The 19,627-nt window shown below is 46.2% G+C and overlaps 1 protein-coding gene across 3 annotated transcripts in view; it reads left to right on the top strand.

The window, feature by feature from the left end:
* The window catches only part of LOC137332585 (sialic acid-binding Ig-like lectin 14), a 54,061-nt gene that overhangs the window by 22,215 nt on the left and 12,219 nt on the right, over nt 1-19,627 (top strand). For all 3 annotated transcript variants that reach the window (XM_067996518.1, XM_067996516.1, XM_067996517.1), the window contains 3 exons: nt 7,170-7,451; nt 16,365-16,604; nt 18,653-18,754. In XM_067996518.1, coding sequence (XP_067852619.1) covers nt 7,170-7,451; nt 16,365-16,604; nt 18,653-18,754 — 624 coding nt within the window. The remainder of the gene's footprint in view (nt 1-7,169; nt 7,452-16,364; nt 16,605-18,652; nt 18,755-19,627) is intronic.

The following is a 19,627-nucleotide window of genomic DNA, read 5'->3' as shown; positions in this document are numbered from 1 at the left end:
TCTCTAAAGGACATTAGTGAACCACTATGTGTTCTTACAACAATCCGACAGCTTCATGGTCACTTTTACTGATCGCAGCTTTTTAATTCCAGATTTTTTTGTTAATTGGATTCAAATTCTCAAACTGCAATGGTGGAATTTGAACTCACGTTCTCTGGATTATTATTCCACCAGCATTAAGATGCACTACTCTGATGAACTTCTGTCAGTATTTGTGCAATGGCATTAATGGAATGGGCAGAAAGCTGCCAGATGTCCTTCAGGGAAGGCAACCTGCCATCCTTACCTGGGCTGGCCTATCAGTGACTATACAGCTTAGTGTTAGCTGTTGCTCAGTGGTAGCACTCTCGCCCCTGGGTCATGGCGGTTGTGAGTTCAAGTCCCACTCCAGAAACATTTGATATTGACGGGCAGGAAAAGACCAGCTGGTCCATCAAGCCTGCCCCACACCATGATGACTGGAGCATCATGACTAAACACTTCTTCCCTCTCCCCCCGCCCCCCTCCCCAACCCTGGAGGGGAAAAAAATCCAGGGCCACTAAGGGAAAAAAGTACTCTGGAAAATTCCTCTTCGACCCCCTCAAGTGATCAAAACTAGTCCAGGATATCACGTGGACCAAGAGTTATCTATATCCTCAGCACATAATCCAGGCTTGAAAATATTTATCCGCTTTTCCCTTAAATGATGCAACATGAGGATTTTGTGGTGTAGGCTCCTGCTACTGGGAACTGGGTAGAGACTATAAAACTCAATAAGGGAGCCAACAAGGGTGTTCTGAACACTGCTCCCACACACTCTTTGCTGTTTCAGGGAAGCAGAGCCTGTTGCTGTGGTTGTTATGGAGGAATGATGTGGAGGTGCCAGTGATGGACTGGGGTTTCTCTCTCTCTCTGTCTGTCTTTTGTTCTGGCCGTTTGTGTATTCGGTGGTCCTGTAGGTAACATCTCTCTGTCTGAACACTTTGATTGCCTTGACAACGGGCAGTTGGAAAGATTATCTGTAATCACCAGGTATTGTTCTCTGACTATAAATGCGGCAACCTTCCATGGAATCCGAATCCCACACTCACCTGACGAAGGAGAAAGCCTCCGAAAGCTTGTGATTTTCAAATAAAACAGTTGGACTATAACCTGGTGTTGTAAGATTCCTTACAGTTATGGAGGAAGGAATTATTTGCAAAACGTGTTGAACAGGGTGCTTCATTCAGAATCATCAGCTTCCTTCTCCATTATTAGACCTTTTTATCTTTGTCAATATAAGGACCCATTGTGTACAATAGCAGGATGTGTCTGAGCAGCAAATGACAAGTTGTAGTGTTCTCTGCAAAGAACAGACAGCCCTCGTTACAACATGACATTGTTTCCACAGCACTTGATGGGACGTGTAATGTGAAAAAGGGAAGAAGAGAGAAACTTTTCGAAGTGTGACCCAAATAAAGTACTTTCCAACAAGAGAGTGAAATGAGGGAGGGAAGAGGAATAAAAGAAGTTTACAGCACAGAAGGAGGCCATTTGGTCCATTGTGTTTGTGCTAGCTCATTGATAGAGCATTCCAAAACCAATCCCACTGGCCCCCCCTTGCCTTGTTGCGAACCTGGGTTGTACCTGTCCACAACAATAAAAGCCCTAAAGCTTCATCACCATGCTAGTGTTAGTAGGACAATGTAAGGAGAGCCACTAAGAGCTATTGTTTGAAGCCTAGCTTGCTACTCCTTCATCACGTGATAATGCCAGTTTTAGCTTTACACTCTTTCACATCCTGACACATTTAATGCAATTATTAATCCATTCCATTTATTACAATATATAGAATCAGTCAAATATTGCCTGCTGCTTGTGGGACTTGTGAATTACAGGTTCAGAACATTCATTCAATAAGCCCAGTGAGAAACCTTTGCCTTTACAAAAAGCCTTGTAACAATGCTTATAATACAACGCAGGCCATCACTTCTGCCCCAAGAACCCCTCTTCAACATCGCGCAGCAGATGTGCTGTTTCCTGTGTCTCTCGGCTTCCAAACACACCATACCATCACTCCCCGCCCTCCCCCAAATCTCCACTCCCTCCCCCAGTCTCCTCTCCCCACCCTCACCCAAACTCCTCTCCCTCCCCCAATCTCCTCTCCCCACCCTCACCAAAATCTCCTCTCCCCGCCCTCACCCAAATCTCCACTCCCTCCCCCAGTCTCCTCTCCCCGCCCTCCCCCAAATCTCCACTCCCTCCCCCAGTCTCCTCTCCCCACCCTCACCCAAACTCCTCTCCCCGCCCTCACCAAAATCTCCTCTCCCCGCCCTCACCCAAATCTCCTCTCCCCACCCTCACCCCAATCTCCTCTCCCCACCCTCACCCAAATCTCCTCTCCCCGCCCTCCCCCAAACTCCTCTCCCCGCCCTCCCCCAAACTCCTCTCCCCGCCCTCCCACAATCTCCTCTCCCCGCCCTCCCCCAAATCTGCACTCCTTCCCCCAAATCTCCTCTCCCCGCCCTGCTCTAAATCTCCACTCCCTTCCCCAATCTCCTCTCCCCGCCCTCACCCAAATCTCCTCTCTCCGCCCTCACCTAAATCTCCTCTCCCCGCCCTCCACCAAACTCCTCTCCCCACCCACCTCCAAATCTCCCCTCCCCGCCCTCCAAATTTCCTCGACCGACCATCTCCAAATCTCCTGATCCCACCCTCCTCCAAATCTCCTAACCCCACCCTCCCCCAAATCTCCTCTCCCCGCCCTCCCCCAAATCTCCTCTCCCCGTCCTCCCCCAAATCTCCTCTCCCTGTCCTCCCCCAAATCTCCTCTCCCCGTCCTCCCCCAAATCTCCTCTCCCCGCCCTCCCACAAATCTCCTCTCCCCGCCCTCCCCCAAACCTCCTCTCCCCGCCCTCCCCCAAATCTCCTCTTCCCGCCCTCCCCCAAATCTCCTCTCCCCGCCCTCCCCCAAATCTCCTCTTCCCGCCCTCCCCCAAATCTCCTCTCCCCGCCCTCCCCCAAATCTCCTCTCCCCGCCCTCCCCCAAATCTCCTCTCCCCGCCCTCCCCCAAATCTCATCTCCCCGCCCTCCCCCAAATCTCCTCTCCCCGCCCTCCCCCAAATCTCATCTCCCCGCCCTCCCCCAAATCTCATCTCCCCGCCCTCCCCCAAATCTTTTCTCCCACCCTCCCCCCAAATCTCCTCTTCCCAGCCTCCTCCAAATGTCTGGACCCCACCCTCCTCCAAATCTCCTCCTCCCACCCTCCCCCAAATTTCCTCCCCCCACCCTCCTCCAAATCTTCTCTCCCCACCCTTTCACAAATCTCCTCTCCTGTGCCTCCTCCAAATCTCTTCTTCCCACCCTCCCTCAAATCTCTTCTCCCCACCCTCCCTCAAATCTCTTCTCTCCACCCTTCCCCAAATTTCCTTTCCCCACCCTCCCCAAATCTCCTCTCCCCACCCTCCTCCAAATATTCTCCCCCACCCCCCCCAAATTTCCTCTTCCCACCCTCCCCACTCTCCTCTCCCTGGCCTCCTCCAAATCTCCTGTCCCCACCATCCTCCAAATCTCCTCTCTCCGCTCTTCCCCAAATCTCCCCTCCCCACTGTAATAAATCCGACCCTGACCCCTTTTGGGTGGTGACGAGATTCTTTATTGAGGTGATCAAGCCAAGCACAAATTAAAACAATTACAATGCTTGAGAGATAGTTACAAGAACAGAATGATATTATCCCGTTCCGTTCTTGAGTGGAGCTGTAACTGCCTCCTCTGTAGCTTTACCTCTACTACTGACCTTACTGATAGTGGTCTTGTCATCGGTACAAGCCTGAGCCTTGAACCTGGAGCCTTGAAATGTGACGATGTTTTCCCAACATAACGATGTCAAGGAAGATCAGATTGATTGGTTATTGTCAGCTTGATGAGTTTAGACTGGAAGAAGACGAGGCTGATCAGCCATGAGCGGCTTATCTCAACAGGCTAATTTCTTTGAGACAGGTATTTTCCAGAGTTACAGTGATTAAGATAAGGCTGGTCGACCATGAGCAGCTTGTCTCAACAAAGCATTCATACTAAATTCTTTTAAAGACATTACGGGGGACTACAATAGCTACGCTAAGCACAAGTTATTTCATCATTTTAGTTTGAGCTGTTTCATTGCCAGCCAGTGTAATTAAAATTATATGAACACCATATATTCATGGGCTCTTGCTTGAATCTTCCTTGACCTGTCCATTCTTGCACCACCCTCCTCTAAAACTCCTCTCCCCGCCCTCCCCCCAATCTCCTCTCCCCGCCATCCCCCCAATCTCCTCTCCCCGCCCTCCCCCCAATCTCCTCTCCCCGCCATCCCCCCAATCTCCTCTCCCCGCCCTCCCCCCAATCTCCACTCCCCGCCCTCCCCCCAATCTCCTCTCCCCACCCTCCCCCCAATCTCCTCTCCCCACCCTCCCCAATCTCACCTCCCTTCCCACCCCAATCTGATCTCCCCACCTTCCTTCAAACCTCCTCTCCCCGCTCTACTCCAAATCTCCTCTCCCCACTCTCCCCCAAATCTCCTCTCCCCAACCTCCCCAAATCTCTGCACCCCTTCTCTCCCAAATCTGCTCATCCCTTCGGCCCCAAAACTCCTCACCCCATCATCCCTCAATCTCCTCTCCCCGCCCTCCCTCAAATCTTCTCTCCCCACCCTCCCCCAAATCTCCTCTCCCCGCCCTCCCCCAAATCTCCTCTCCCCACCCTCTCCCAAATCTCCTCTCCCCACCCTCCCCCAAATCTCCTCTCCCCGCCCTCTCCCAAATCTCTTCTCCCCGCCCTCCCCCAAATCTCCTCTCCCCACCCTCTCCCAAATCTCCTCTCCCCACCCTCCCCCAAATCTCCTCTCCCTGCCCTCCCCCAAATCTCCTCTCCCCACCCTCCCCCAAATCTCCTCTCCCCACCCTCCCCCAATTCTCCCCTCCCCGTCCTGCCCCACACCTTCCAATGGTCTAGGTCATTACTGAAGCAGAGAATGAGAGAGAGATTTTGGGATGGTAACCCTTGACAAAACATTAATGACTCTCTGTATTGTACGTCGTTAATCCACAATCCATTTCCTACTTTCAGATACCCCTAAAAATATAACCATTCAAGGAGATAACGAGTTAGAGATGAAAGGGGTTTCATTAATGTGCAACACCAACAGTTGCCCTGAAGCTACCTACACCTGGTACAAGTGGGAGGGAGACACAGGCCAAACACAACCTTTTAATACCACGAGCAGCACCCTGCTCTTCTAGAGAATAGTAGAACAGGGTTCTGGAATCTGTACAGCGACAACTCACAGGGAATAGGCAGCTTCACAGTTTTAGACATTAGTGTCCATTGTACCTGTACAGGTTTACACAACACATACGAGAATGACAGGCCGGAAAAGACCAGCTGGTCCATCAAGCCTCCTGCAGATTGGCTGGAGCATCATGACTAATCACTTCCTATCTGCCCCACAACCATGGAACCTCCTGGAAGATCTCTTTACCAGGAATTTTCAGACACTTCTCACCTCCCTTTGCATTTTGAGATAACACTTTATCAGAAGCTTTTATTTGGAGAAGTAGATGCTAGATATGATATAGTTCTTCACTGATCACTTGGGGTGTCACTTCCTCAAAAAGGTCAAAGTCTTCTGATCAAAGCTGAAAACAGTCCTCGGGGTGTGATGTAAACAAGAAACTGTACAGCTTTAGCATGGCGTCTTGCAACTTAAATAAGACCAACTGTGCATTATAATCTAAAATCATATTAGCTTGTATTTATCAGATTATTCTCATATAGGTACTGTTCGAGTTTACTGCTAATAATTAATCCCGTTATTCTAGCAGAAATTGATGTGCAACTGATGGGTGTGTAGTTGCCCAGTTTAGATTTGTCCCCATGCTTGTATATGGGTAATATGTTGGCTTGTCTCCACAGCATTCATTGACACCCTCATGATAATTCTCAGCACTTCAGTTTCTTTGCAACTTTCTCAGTCCCTGGAACATGGGGCTATGTCTGCATTGAACCCTCTAAAGCCCATCTAGAAACGACATCTTGTTGATGTTGAAGTTTGTAGATTATTTCTACCGATGGAGGGCACGTCACAGTAGAGTTCTTCAAGGAAGCCTTCATTGAATGTATTACCTATTCTCTGCTCATCCTCAGTTACTTTAACCTTCTCCAACTCTCCACCTCTTCCTTGACTGGCCACTTGCTTTTATGGTACTGGATGATTTTCTTGCTGTTGTGCTTACTGTCTGCAACTGTATTTATTTCCAGTTTGATCATCTGATCATCCTTTTGATGTACTTCTGAAGTTTCTGTAGTCCTGCCATTGGTTCCCCTCATCCTTCTGCAACATGTTTTTTCTTATTTCACCTTGGATTGTCATGTCAATCCATTTCACTGCCACTTTGTGAGTCTGCACATGCTAAATTCAGGTCCAGATTTCCTCTGCATGTTGCTCAGTATTCCAAGAAATACTCTACTGAGAAGTCAATAGACAATTTTCCCCAAGTTAGTCTTTCTTAGCTCTTCCCCCATATTCTTGCTGGTATCCAAATACGGTAATACAGTACTGGCGATGCTAGACCAGCAACCCAGAAGGCTGTGAGTTCAAATCACAAGTTGTGGATTTGAATTCAATAAATCTGGTAATTTTGGGGCTGACATCAGCAGAAATGATTGTGAAAGGTTGCTTAATATGTTGTAAAAACCCAACTGGTTCACGATGTCCTGCAGGAAAAGGAACTCGTCACCCCTATCCAACCTAGTCTACACGTGACTCCAGTCCCACACCTCAGGACAACTAGGGATGGACAATAAATACTGCCTTGCCAGTATCACCCACATCCCAAGAACAATTTTTTAAAAGTGATTTAACACCCAGATTCTCGTTTTCTGTATGGTAATAATTTGGTTTAAAAATTATCATGGTGAAGGCATGATCTCCATCACCCCCTACTTACTTATCCGAAACTCCTTCCATATTACGAGACATATTTACGAGGTAGGAGCTAATCTCCTCCATTAATTCCAAGATAAAGAAGTGAAGTTTTACCTACTGCGTATGGGGACGACGAATGATGGAGGGAGACTACCTCGTATAATAACCCCCAGTGCTACACCACTACTTGTGCGCTACCCTCCATATTATATATCATTAACCCACAATCCATTTTTTACTTTCAGATGCCCCCAAAAACATAACCGTTCAAGTAGATGATGGATCACAATTGGAGATCAAAGAGGGTGACAAGGTCTCATTGATGTGCGCCAGTAACAGTCACCCTGAAGCTACCTATACCTGGTACAAGAGGAAGGGAAACACAAGTCAAACAAAATCTATTAATACCATGAGAGGCACTCTGCTCTTCCAAAATATTTCAAGAAGAGATTCTGGATTCTACAACTGCACAGCAACAAATTACCTGGGAAGTGAGACCTCAGAGGCTTTGGAGATCCGTGTTCAATGTGAGCAATCATACCTGTTTAGGGTTTTTAAAAAATACACCTGTGATAAGCTCAGTGGTATTGTCACTGAATGAGTTTAGATGGGAATAAAACTGTCTGTCTGTCCGTCTCAAGTTAATTTCAGACTGCAAACTGAATTATTCAGTTTGATTGAAATATTTCTTTAACAAACAAAAGTACCTACAGAACAGTACGATTCCAATAAGTAGCTCCCAATCTCCCAGCCCTTTGATAGTGAAACCTGCTCCCTTATATCTATCTATCTATCTATTTATCTATCTATCTAACTAACTATCTATCTATCCATCTATCCTACTCTACTCTATTCTTATCTACTCTATCTACTGTAGCCCTGCTGTGTCAGCCCGTTGGCTGTATGTATTGGGACTGACCCCAATTGTAGCGACACAATCACAGGCACTGCATCCACATTTTCCTGATTTCATGGGCAATAGCCAAGGCTCCTCACCAATAGGGAATAATCAGCCCTTATACATGATAAGGGAGCAGGGTGAACTAACAAAGGGCTGGGAGATCGGGAGATACCTCTTGGAATTTGTTTAGTAGGTGCTTTTACTTGTTAAAAAATATTTCAATCAAACTTAGTAATTCAGTTTGGGGCCTTAAACTAACTCAAGTTATGTAGCGTTGGTGTTTCTATCTTCCAGAACAATGAGGAGTGAAGGGAGAAAGCAGGGTACAATGGTGAACCTGGTTCAGTGTGAGTCCTATGGGTGTCAGGGCAGAGATTCAACAAATTGCCTCTTCCACATCCAGCATGACAATCTTGCAACTTATATAAAACCAACTTTGCAATATAATCTAAAACCATGTTGGCCTGCATTTATCTGATTATTCTCTTACAGGTACTGTTCATAAGAATGTAAGAAATAGGAGCAGGTGTAGGCCATACGGTCCCTCGAGCTTGCTCTGTCATTCAATGGCTGATCTTTGACCTCAACTCCACTTTCCCGCCTGATCCCCACATCCTGTGATTATCTTAGATTCCAAAAATCTATCAAATGTATCAACCCCAGCCTTGAATATACTCAATGACTGAGCATCCACAGCCCTCTGGGGTAGAGAATTCCAAAAATTCACAACCCTCTCAGTGAAGAAATTCCTCCTCAACTCAGTTTTAAATGGCCGACCCCTTATCCTAAGAATATGCCCCCTAGTTCTAGACTCTCCAGCCAGAAGAAACAGCCTTTCAGCATCTATCCTGTCAAGCCCTCTCAGAATCTTTTATTCAGTGAGATCACCTCTCATTCTTCTAAACTCTAGAAAGCATAGGCCATTGTACTCAATCTCTCATCCCAGGAATCGATCTAGTGAACCTTCATTGCGCTGCCTCTGAGGCAAGTATATCCTTCCTTAGATAAGGAGAACAAAACTGTACACAGTACTCCAGGTGTGGTCTCACTGAGGCCCTATTCAATTGCAGCAAGACGTCCTTACTCTTGTACTCCAACACTCATGCAATAAAGGCCAACATACCATTTGCTTTCCTAATTGCCTGCTGTACCTGCATGTTAACTTTCTGTGTTCCATGTACTAGGACACCCAAATCCCTCTGAACACCAATATTTAATAGTTTCTCACCATTTAAAATATATTCTGCTTTTCTATTCTTCCTACCAAAGTGAATAACCTCACATTTCCCCACATTATACTCCATCTGCAACCTTCTTGCCCACTCACTTAACTTGTTGATATCCTTTGCAGACTCTGTTGGGGGAAAAATTCAATAGGGGCCGTTTTTGGACACAGGTAGCATGATATGCTATTACCCCGCGCCCAATGGTCCCTGCGCAGGCAAGACGCAAGTTTGGGCCCACCGGAGCACTTACCTGCAATCAGCAATCCTTTCCAGACCTTGCACATGGAATCAATGCAGTTTGTACTTTCCACCACCAAAGGGAGCTCAATCTCTTAAAGGGAGGATGTTTCTTTTAACTCTCTTAGAGGTAGCCGGTAGCTGTTATTTGCTGAAAGTAATAGTCTACTGTCTGCGCGGAGTCTGAATGGAGATTAGACATCACAAACGTAAAACACAGATGCAGGTTCCATCCCTATGTTTACACACTGATGAGTTATGTTAAAAAATTGAATAAAGGTTGTGCACTACTAAATCCCACATTCTCCAATCTGCACACCAGACCTCACCAATCTGCCAATCTCAGTTTGTACCAGGCCTGCGAGAGTGCGTGCACCAAGGCTATCTGCTGATGCACTAGAGACCTTGGTGCAAGAGGTGGACAGAAGGAGAGCATCCTATATCCGCAGGGGGGTGGGGGGGAAAGAGGCCCTCCAGGCATATACTCGAAAGGCAGTGGGAGGCAGCGGGGGACGAAGTCAATGCCAGGCGCACAGCATCATGACCATGGATGCAGTGCAGGAAGAAGTTCAATGCTTTGACATGAGTGGTCAAGGTGAGTGAGGTCAACTGTCAAGTGGAGTCTCCTACCAACTGCTCCACGCACTACATCCCCCATCACCCACATACCAACAAACTCTTTCCATCAGTACTCAACTCTTCCAATCAGATGCTTCCTCTCACCCTTACACACTACCACTGTTTCAAGCCACCCACCCACAACTCACAGGCCACACACACTGACAGCTATTCAACCATAACAGGCACATCACCCAGACACGCTTTCTTGCAGGAGAAGGTGGCGCATATCAGGAGGCAGCAAGTGGCAGTGGCATTGAGCCCCTCAAGCCTGTTCCGCCATTCATTGAGACCATGGTGGACCTGTGACTTAACTCCATATACACGTCTTAGCCCCATATCCCTTAATACCCTTGGTTCACAGAAATCTTTCAATCTCAGATTTAACATTCACAAGTGAACTAGCGTCAACTGCCGTCTGCAGAAGAGCGTTCCAAACGTCTCCCACCCTGTGCATGTAGAAGCATTTCCTAACTTCACTCCTGCACCTCCTGGCTCTAAGTGTTAGACTATGTCCCCGCGTCCTAGTATTCAAGTCTAGGAGACCTCCAAAAACAGTTACAAATGTCTTGGCTGCCAGAAGCAGTAATCCAGCCACTAACTTGTAAATCCTGCATGGTTCCTTCAAATAAAGCTGGTGGAGGGTCCTCCAGGCACTCTAAGACACATTCAGATGGTTGGGGTTAAGGCTGTGCGTTGAGTTGAGCGTTATGTCCCAAAATGGTATCAGTCACTTTAAATCAGCGTTACACACTGATTTTCTCCCTACTTTACATGATTCCAGCATTCGTTATCTGCGCCTGCGCTAACTCCTATAACAAGATGGCATCTGGCACACGTCCCGCTGGAAACGTGCGTGCGTGCGCATCCAAGACGCTATCTTGGATGTCAGGGAGACCGTGTAGCGCCGAAACAACGGGCGCCACACGGCCCAATTTAGCGCCCTTTGTGTCTTCCTCACAGCTTACTTTCCCACCTAGCTTTGTATCGTCAGCAAACTTAGATACATTACACATGGTCCCTTCAATTAAGTCGTTGATATAGATTATAACTAGCTGAGGCCCAAGCTCCGATCCTTGCAGCACCCCACTAGTTACAGCCTGCCAAGCTGAAAGTGTCCCGTTTATCCCTACTCTCTGTTTTCTGTCCATTAACCAATCCTCTATCCATGTTAATATATTACCCCAATCCTATAAGCTCTTACCTTGTGTAAAGTGCCGTTTATGTGGCACCTTATCGAATGCCTTTTGAAAATCCAAATATACTACATCCACTGGTTCCCCTTTATCTATCCTGCTGGTTACACCCTCAAAAAATTCTAATTTGTCAACCACGATTTAACTTTCATATAACCATGTTGACTCTGCCTAATCACATTATAATTTTCTAAGTGCCCTGTTAACACTTCCCTAATAATAGATTCCATCATTTTTCCGATGACCGATGTCAGGCCAATTGGCCTGTAGTTCCGTTTTCTCTCTCCCTCCTTTCTTGAATAGCGGTGTTACATTTGCCACCTAGCCCCATTATTTTCTCTAGTGCTTTTTCTCCTGATATTAATTACTTTAAGTTACATACAAACATACGAATTAAGAGCAGGAGTAGGCCATTCGGCTCCTCGAGCCTGCCCTGCCATTTGATAAGATCATGGCTGATCTGATAGTGACCTCAACCCTACTTTCCCGTCTACCTCCTCACTCTCATTAGCTACTTAGTTTCCCACTATTTCTGGTATGTTTTTTGTGTTTTCTACTGTGAAGACAGATACAAAATATTATGATACTGATTCTACTTCCTGACCTTGTGAGCCAAGATCCTTTCTCACTACTGTCCTTACGTCATCCTTTATTATCAAGGCTACCCCCCACCCTTCTCCATTCTGCCTGTCTTTTCGAAACATCAACTACCGTGGAATATTTAGTTCCCAACCTTGGTCAACTTGCAACCACATCCCTGTAATAGCTGTTATCTCAAACCCATTTATCTCTATTTGTGCCACTAATTCGCCTATCTTGTTACGAATGCTTCGTGCATTCAGATAAAGAGTCTCTAATTTGACCTTTTTACCATTTTTCCTTGCTTTGACCTTATTCGCTGATGCACTATTACCATTAAACTCTCTGTTACTTCCTGTCATACTCTGCTTATCTTTCCCCAAATCGTTATGATGCTCTATTGCCTTGACTTTTCTCTTTAGATTTCTAATTTTCCCCTCACCTGACAACTCACCCCCACCCCCGCCAACTTTTGAGTTGACATTTGCTCCTAATAATTAATCCCATTATTCTAGCAGAAATTGATGCCCAACTGATGGGTGTGTAGTTGCCCAGTTTAGATTTGTCCCCATGCTTGTATATGGGTAATATGTTGGCATGTCTGCACAGCATTCATTGACACTCTCATGATAATTGTCAGCACTTCACAAGTTTCTTTGCATCTTTGTCAGTCCCTGGAACATACACCATCCATCCCATGGGGCTATGTCTGCATTGAATCCTCTAAAGCCCATCTAGAACCAACATCTTGTTGATGTTGAAGTTTGTAGATTATTTCTACCGATGGAGGGCACGTCACTGTAGTCTTCTTCAAGGAAGCCATCATTGAATGTATTACCTAGTCTCTGCTCATCCTCAGTTACTTTAACCTTCTCCAACTCTCCACCTCTTCCTTGACTGGGCTCTTGCTTTTGTGGTACTGGATGATCTTCTTGCTGTTGTGCTTACTGTCTGCAACTGTATTTATTTCCAATTTGATCATCTGATCATCCTTTTGATGTACTTCTGAAGTTTCTGTAGTCCTGCCATTGATTCCCCCCATCCTTCTGCAACATGTTTTTTCTTATTTCACCTTGGATTGTCATGTCAATCCATTTCACGGCCACTTTGTGAACTTGCACATACTAAATTCAGGTCCAGATTTCCTCTGCATGTCTCTCAGTTTTCCAAGAAGTACTCTACTGAAAAGTCAATAGACAATTTTCCCCACAGTCTGTTTTAGCTCTTCCCCCATATTCTTGCTGGTATCCACATATGGTAATACAGTAGTAGTGATGCTGGTCCAGCAACCCAGAAGGCTGTGAGTTCAAATCACAAGTTGTGGATTTGAATTCAATAAATCTGGTAATTTTGGCGCTGACATCAGCAAAAATAATCAGTTCTACAGGTAACATTACTAATGACAGCAATGGTAGCTCAGTGGTAGCACTCTCACCTCTGAGTCATAAGGTTGTGGGTACAGTCACACTCCAGAGACTTGAGCACAAAATCCAAGCTGATACTCCAGTGCAGTACTGAGGGAGTGCTGCACTGTCGGATGTGCTGTCTTTCGGATGAGATGTTAAATGAGGCTCCATCTTCCCTCTCAGCTGTACGGAAAGGATCCCATGGCACTATTTCATAGAAAAGCAAGGGGTTTTCCTCGGTGTACTAGTCAATATTTATCTCTCAACCAACATCATTGAAAAACAGATTATCTGGTCATTATCACATTGCTGTTTGTGGGACCTTGCTGTGCGCAAATTAGCTGCTGCGTTTCCTACATTACAACATTGACTATGCTTCAAAAGTACTTAATTGGTTGTACAATTGCTTTGATACATCCTGCGGTCATGAAAGGCACTATATAAATGAAAGTCTTTCTTTTTATCCAATGGGAAGCCAAGTCAGCTTTGCCTTGGCATGCCAATTTCATGAGAAGCATTTTTAAAGGAGAAGGAGAAGGAGGTAGAAAGGCGGAGGGGTTTAATAATGGAATTTCACCTCAGAGTGCACCCAGGAGGCTGAAGGCATGGCTGGGAATGTTGCAGGAAAGGGAGGAAGGATGCATAAGAGGCTGTAGTCAGAGGAACGAAGAGCTCAGGGTGGTGGTGGGAGTGGGGGAGTGGACATTGTAGGGCTAGAGGAGGCTACAGAGGTAGGGAGAGGCAAGGGCAGAAGAAATGGCGATAATAACGTGAGTGTAATCAACACTGTTTAAAACGTTTTTTTTTACTTTTGTTATTTTATCAGTATTTCGACAACAAAGAGCAAAATAAGAGTTGGGTTCCTGGGGTTTACTCTGTACAAATCACCCTCTCCCCCACCCGCACATCCAAACCAGGAAAGGTGTGCAGCAACATTGAACAACCCATAGGTAGAGAAGAGTATCAACTCCAGCCAATAGGCAGGTGAGGACGGCAACCCCAGCCAATAGACAAACAAGGATCACAACCCCAGCCAATAGACAAACAAGGATCACAACCCCAGCCAATAGACAAACAAGGATCACAACCCCAGCCAATAGACAAACAAGGATCACAACCCCAGCCAATAGGCAAAGAAGGATAACAATCCTAGCCAATAGACCATCAAGGATAACAATCCCAGCCAATAGGTAAACAAGGATAACAATCCCAGCCAATAGGCAAAGAAGGATAACAATCCCAGCCAATAGACCATCAAGGATAACAATCCCAGCCAATAGGTAAACAAGGATAACAACCCCAGCCAATAGGCAAACAAGGATAACAACCCCAGCCAATAGGCAAACAAGGATAACAACCCCAGCCAATAGGCAAACAAGGATAGCAACCCCAGCCAATAGGCAAACAAGGATAGCAACCCCAGCCAACAGGCAAACAAGGATACCAACCCCAGCCAATAGGCAAACAAGGATAACAACCCCAGCCAATAGGCAAACAAGGATAACAACCCCAGCCAATAGACAAACAAGGATAACAATCCCAGCCAATAGGCATCAAGGATAACAATCCCAGCCAATAGGTAAACAAGGATAACAATCCCAGCCAATAGGCAAACAAGGATAGCAATTCCAGCCAATAGGCAGGCGGGAGGCTTATGAGGCCAAACCATTGAAATGGACCAGGCCTCACACTGCAGTTTCCTAGGCAGGCGGGCTGCATGTTCCCACAGCTTCCCGCCCAGGTGTTAAATTTCTCATAAGTGTCTCCTCATAACTATCTCGTTCCTGATTCTTTTGAAAAATCTCTGGTCCATCCTTTAAGTAACTAAGAATTTGCATTTATATTGCTTTGAAACCTCAGTGGACAATCTGCGTGCTAAGGTCCCCTCTGTCTGCATTAAATAGGCAGCGCAACCGTTGGGTGCTCCAATTGGCCACATTGCTCTTGGGCTAGGTAAGGGGAGAAGAAAGAACTAGCAGCACAAATATTGATTACTATCAAGTGAGTGATCCTACTGGAAGAAGAATCTGTGCGGACAGCAAGTAATAACAGTTGGGCTTCGCTGTGATACCCCTTTCCCTGTAGCCCCCACCCCCACCCAATGACCAAACAGTCTGATGACATTCACTGTCTAGACTTGCAGATGACAATTGGATAAGGGAACCAAAAGTCTTTTATAAACATATGAATTGTAAAAGGGTAGTCAAAGGAAGGGTGGGGTCGATTATGGACCAAGAAGGAGATCTTCTTGTGGAGGCAGAGGGCATGGCTGAGATGCTAAATGAGTACTTTGCATCTGTCTTCACTAAAGAAGAGGATGCTGCCAATGTTACAGTAAAGCAGGAGAAATTGGATAGGATAAAAATAGATAAAGAGGAGATAATTGAAAGGTTGGCAGTGCTCAAAGTAGAAAGTCACCCGGTCCAGGTGAGATGCATCTTAGGTTGCTGAGGGAAGTAAGGGTGGAAATTACAAAGGCTCTGGCCACAATCTTCCAATCGACTTAGACATGGGAGTGGTGCCAGAGGATGGCAAATGTTCCACCCCTGTTCAAAGCAGGGGAGAGCGATAAACCCAGCATCTACAGGCCAGACAGCCTAACGTTGGTGGTGGGGAAACTTTTAGAGACAATAATCTGAGATAAAATTAATTGGTGCTTGGAAAAGTCTGGGTTAATAAATGAAAGCCAGCAGGATTTACTAGAATGGTGACAGGAACGAAAGACTTCGGGTATGTGGAGAATCCAGACAAGCTGGGATTGTTCTCTTTAGAGCAGAGAAGGTTAGGGGAGATTTAATAGAGGCGTTCAAATTCATGAAGGGTTTTGACAGAGTAAATAAGGAGAAACTGTTTCCAGGTAACCAGAGGCCACAGATTTCAGGTAATTAGCAACAGAATCAGAGGCGACACGAGGAAAAAAATGTTTATGCAGCGAGTTGTTATGATCTGGAATGCCCTGCCTGAAAAGGTGGTGGAAGCAGATTCAATAGTAACTTTCCAAAGGGAACTGGATAAATACTTGAAAGGGAAAATGTTGCAGGGCTATGGGGAAAGAGCATGGGGGTGGGACTAATTGGATAGCTCTTTCAAACAGCTGGCACAGGGACGATGGGCCAAATGGCCTCCTTCTGTGCTGTATCATTCTATGATTCTATGAAGGTATTGGAGGACTGCCAATGCCCATGGAACTGGGGCCCAACCTTGAACAGAGGGAAAGGAAGTAAAGGAGAGAAAAGCGACAAGCTGTGATTTACCGCGGTTCAATTTCTTCCCGCAGACAAACCTGTGGAGGTAAACATCAGCCAAGCTGGGATGAGCTTTACTTGTATCGCTGAAGCCAGTCCTCTGGCACAGATTACATGGAATTACACGGGCAATGTCAAGACAGTGATCAATGGCATTTGGACCATCAGCACACTGACACTGCAAACGACGTCAAGCGTTTGTGTTTCATGTCAAGCTCAGAATGAACACGGGTCTATACGTTCGGTGAAACAGTGTTTCAGGACGACACAAAGTAAGTAGCTGCAACAGAATTATTTATTAGCAAGCAAAATTAAAGGAGGGAAAATCTATCAACCAGACAAAAGATCTCGAATAATTTTTGTCACATCATATCACATATTTTATTTACTGCTAGTGGTGTTCCCCACAGTCAGTTGATGAATGTGTTTGTTTATTTTCATACACTAAGTGGTGACAGAGTAGGGAGACAGAAACTTACTCCACAGATCCCCTAGTGGCCAGAACCTGCAATTATATTTTTACATGTTGACATAGCAAAATTGAATGTGGAATGTTGACATAGCAATTTATAATGGTGAATGTTAATGCAAAAGTGTCACCAAAAGTCATGAGGTGTTTAAAATTGTGAAGGGATGGGATAGCGTAGATCGAAACATAGGCCTAAATTTTAACCCCAAGAATGGGTGGGTTGGGGGCGGGCGGGAAGGTAAAAATTGTAAAAAAAAACTGAAACCCAACCCCAACTTTAATGGAGGGGGGTCGAGGGGCGGGTGAGCAACCCGCTCTTAGGAGGCAGATCTGTCAGTGAAAGCTTTCAAGGAGGCCGTGAGCCTCCATTTTTGTAGCTTTTTTTATTTTTAATTCCTTGGTGGGGGGCAGGATTCCCAAGCCTTCTCCTTCATGCCATGTGAGAGGAGGCGAGAAGACCCGAAACAGCAAGTAAGTGCCTTTATCGCACTGCTTGTGGGCCCGGACGAGCAGGAGTGCTTTCCCCAGGCCCTACCTGCAGCGACCATCCCCAACGGTCTTCGAACCCCCACCAAGAACTCCAACCCCACGATCTCCGACCGATGACCGACCCCCAAAACCCCCGATGACTCCCGTCCCCTGATGACCCCCGATCTCCGATGACTCCCGACCCCCCCGATGACCGACCCCGATGACTTCCAACCCCCCGATGATCGACCCCAATGACTCCCGATCACTCCCGACTCTCCGATGACACCTTACCCCCGATGACTTCCGACCTCCCCCAATGACCCCGAACCCCATCCCTCCCATGACCGACCCTCCCCTTCCATCTAAGACTTACCTGCTCAATCAGGCCGGCCTGTCGGGGGGGGGAAACCAACAAAAAATAAGTAGAAGACGTCCTTATGTCAAAATCATAAGGACGTCCGGGAAACCCGTCAGGAATATCCGCCCCCCCCCACAGCCCTCTTCCCGGCTCCAGGTTAAAATTTACTCCATACTGTTTCCAGTGGCTGAGGGATCTAGAACAAGGGGACATAGGAACAGGAGTAGGCTATTTAGCCCCTCTAGCCTGTTCAGCATTCAATTAGATCAGGGCTGATCTGTATCTTAACTTCTTCTCCACACCTTGGTTCCGTAACCCTTAATACCCTTACCTAACAAAAATCCATCAGTCTCAGTTTTGAAATTTTCAATTGACCCCCAGCCTCAATAGTTTTTTGGGGGAGAGAGTTCCAGATTTCCACTACCCTTTGTGTGAAGAAGTGCCTCCTGACATCACCCCTGAACGGCCTAACTCTAATCTTAAGGTTATGCCCCCTTATTTTGGACTCTCCCGCCAGAGGAAATAGTTTCTCTCTATTTACCCTATCAAATCCTTTAATCATCTTTAACACCTCCATTAGATCACCCCTTAATCTCCTAGATTCTTCATAGATATAAGATTAAATGTAAAAGATTTAGGTCAGAGAGCAGGCAAAACTTTTTTAACACAGGGTTGCGAGGCTGTGGATTGCATTACCAGGGATAGTGAATGAAGCAGGAACCATGTCAATATTTAAGAATAGGTTAGATAGTTGGTTGAAGGAAAGGGGGAATAAAGGGATATGGGAAAAGGTGGAGCACATGGGATTAGGACCACTACTTGTGTGGAGAATAAACAGCAACATGTGCAGGTTGGTCCTAACAACCTGTTCCCATGTTATAACTATGTAATTCTATGTAAACGTAGCCCAATGTGAATCAATTACCTTCCAAACGAGAGCAGGGAAAATTGAAAGAGAAATATAACGGCAAATTTCATTTAACCATTACGACTGCAAATAATGAAATGTGCTTTATTGGCAGTTTCAGCATCCGTTCTGCTACAAGCAATTACAGGATCTATTGTTGGTGCAGTACTTCTCATCGCGATTGTGCTTTGGATGCGAAGGAAACACTTGTTCAGAGGTAAGGTCTCTGCTGCCAGCTGCTTCTTCTCAGTGACGCAGAGGAGCCCAGCTATGATTATTGCTCAATCATAGAATCATACAGCACGGATCGAGGCCATTCAGCCCACCGTGCCTGTGTCAGCTCTTTGAAAGGGCTGTCCAATTAGTCTCACTCCCCTGTGCACTTAAGCACTGTGCCTCTATCCTAACATTGACCACTGCTTTTGAAAGTGTCACCCCTGGCACCATTTGGATGGATTTCTTGAAGGACAACTTTGCTGTTACAACGGTCCATTCACCCTCCAGTTCTTCTCTCTCCTCAGTCCTTTGGTGTACTTCCTCATTTAATTCTTGTTTGGCTGATCTTTTCTGCCGGCTAGTTCATTCCATCCTCCCTTACTATTTATCCTCCTCTGTAGCAGCTTCTCTCTCTCTCTCTCTCTCTCTGTCTATATATATATTATATATATATATATTATACCTCATATGGATGGATCTACAGAATTTTATCAGATCCACCAGTGCATCCTCTGGCAACTGATGGGTCTGCTGCTAATCACAGGTCTTCTACTGGTGTCAGAGTAAGCTGGAGTCAGTCAGTTGCTGCATCATTTCTTCGATAGCACCTCCCAAACCCGCAACCTCCACCACCCAGAAGGACAAGGGCAGCGGGTGCGTGGGAACAACACCACCTGCACATTCCCTTCCAAATCACACACTATCCCGACTTGGACATATATCATAGAGGACAAAGCAGTCCGCTTGATCGGCAGCCCCTCCACCACCTTAAACATCACTCCCACCACCAACGGTGTACCATGGCTACAGCGTATGCTATCTACAGGATGCACTGCAGCAACCCGCCAAGGCTTCTTCGACAGCACCTCCCCAA

The sequence above is a fragment of the Heptranchias perlo genome, chromosome 14, assembly GCF_035084215.1.
Source record: "Heptranchias perlo isolate sHepPer1 chromosome 14, sHepPer1.hap1, whole genome shotgun sequence".
NCBI lineage: Eukaryota > Metazoa > Chordata > Chondrichthyes > Hexanchiformes > Hexanchidae > Heptranchias > Heptranchias perlo.
Note: the sequence above shows the minus strand (reverse complement) of the source record. Positions and strands in the feature narration are given on the sequence as shown.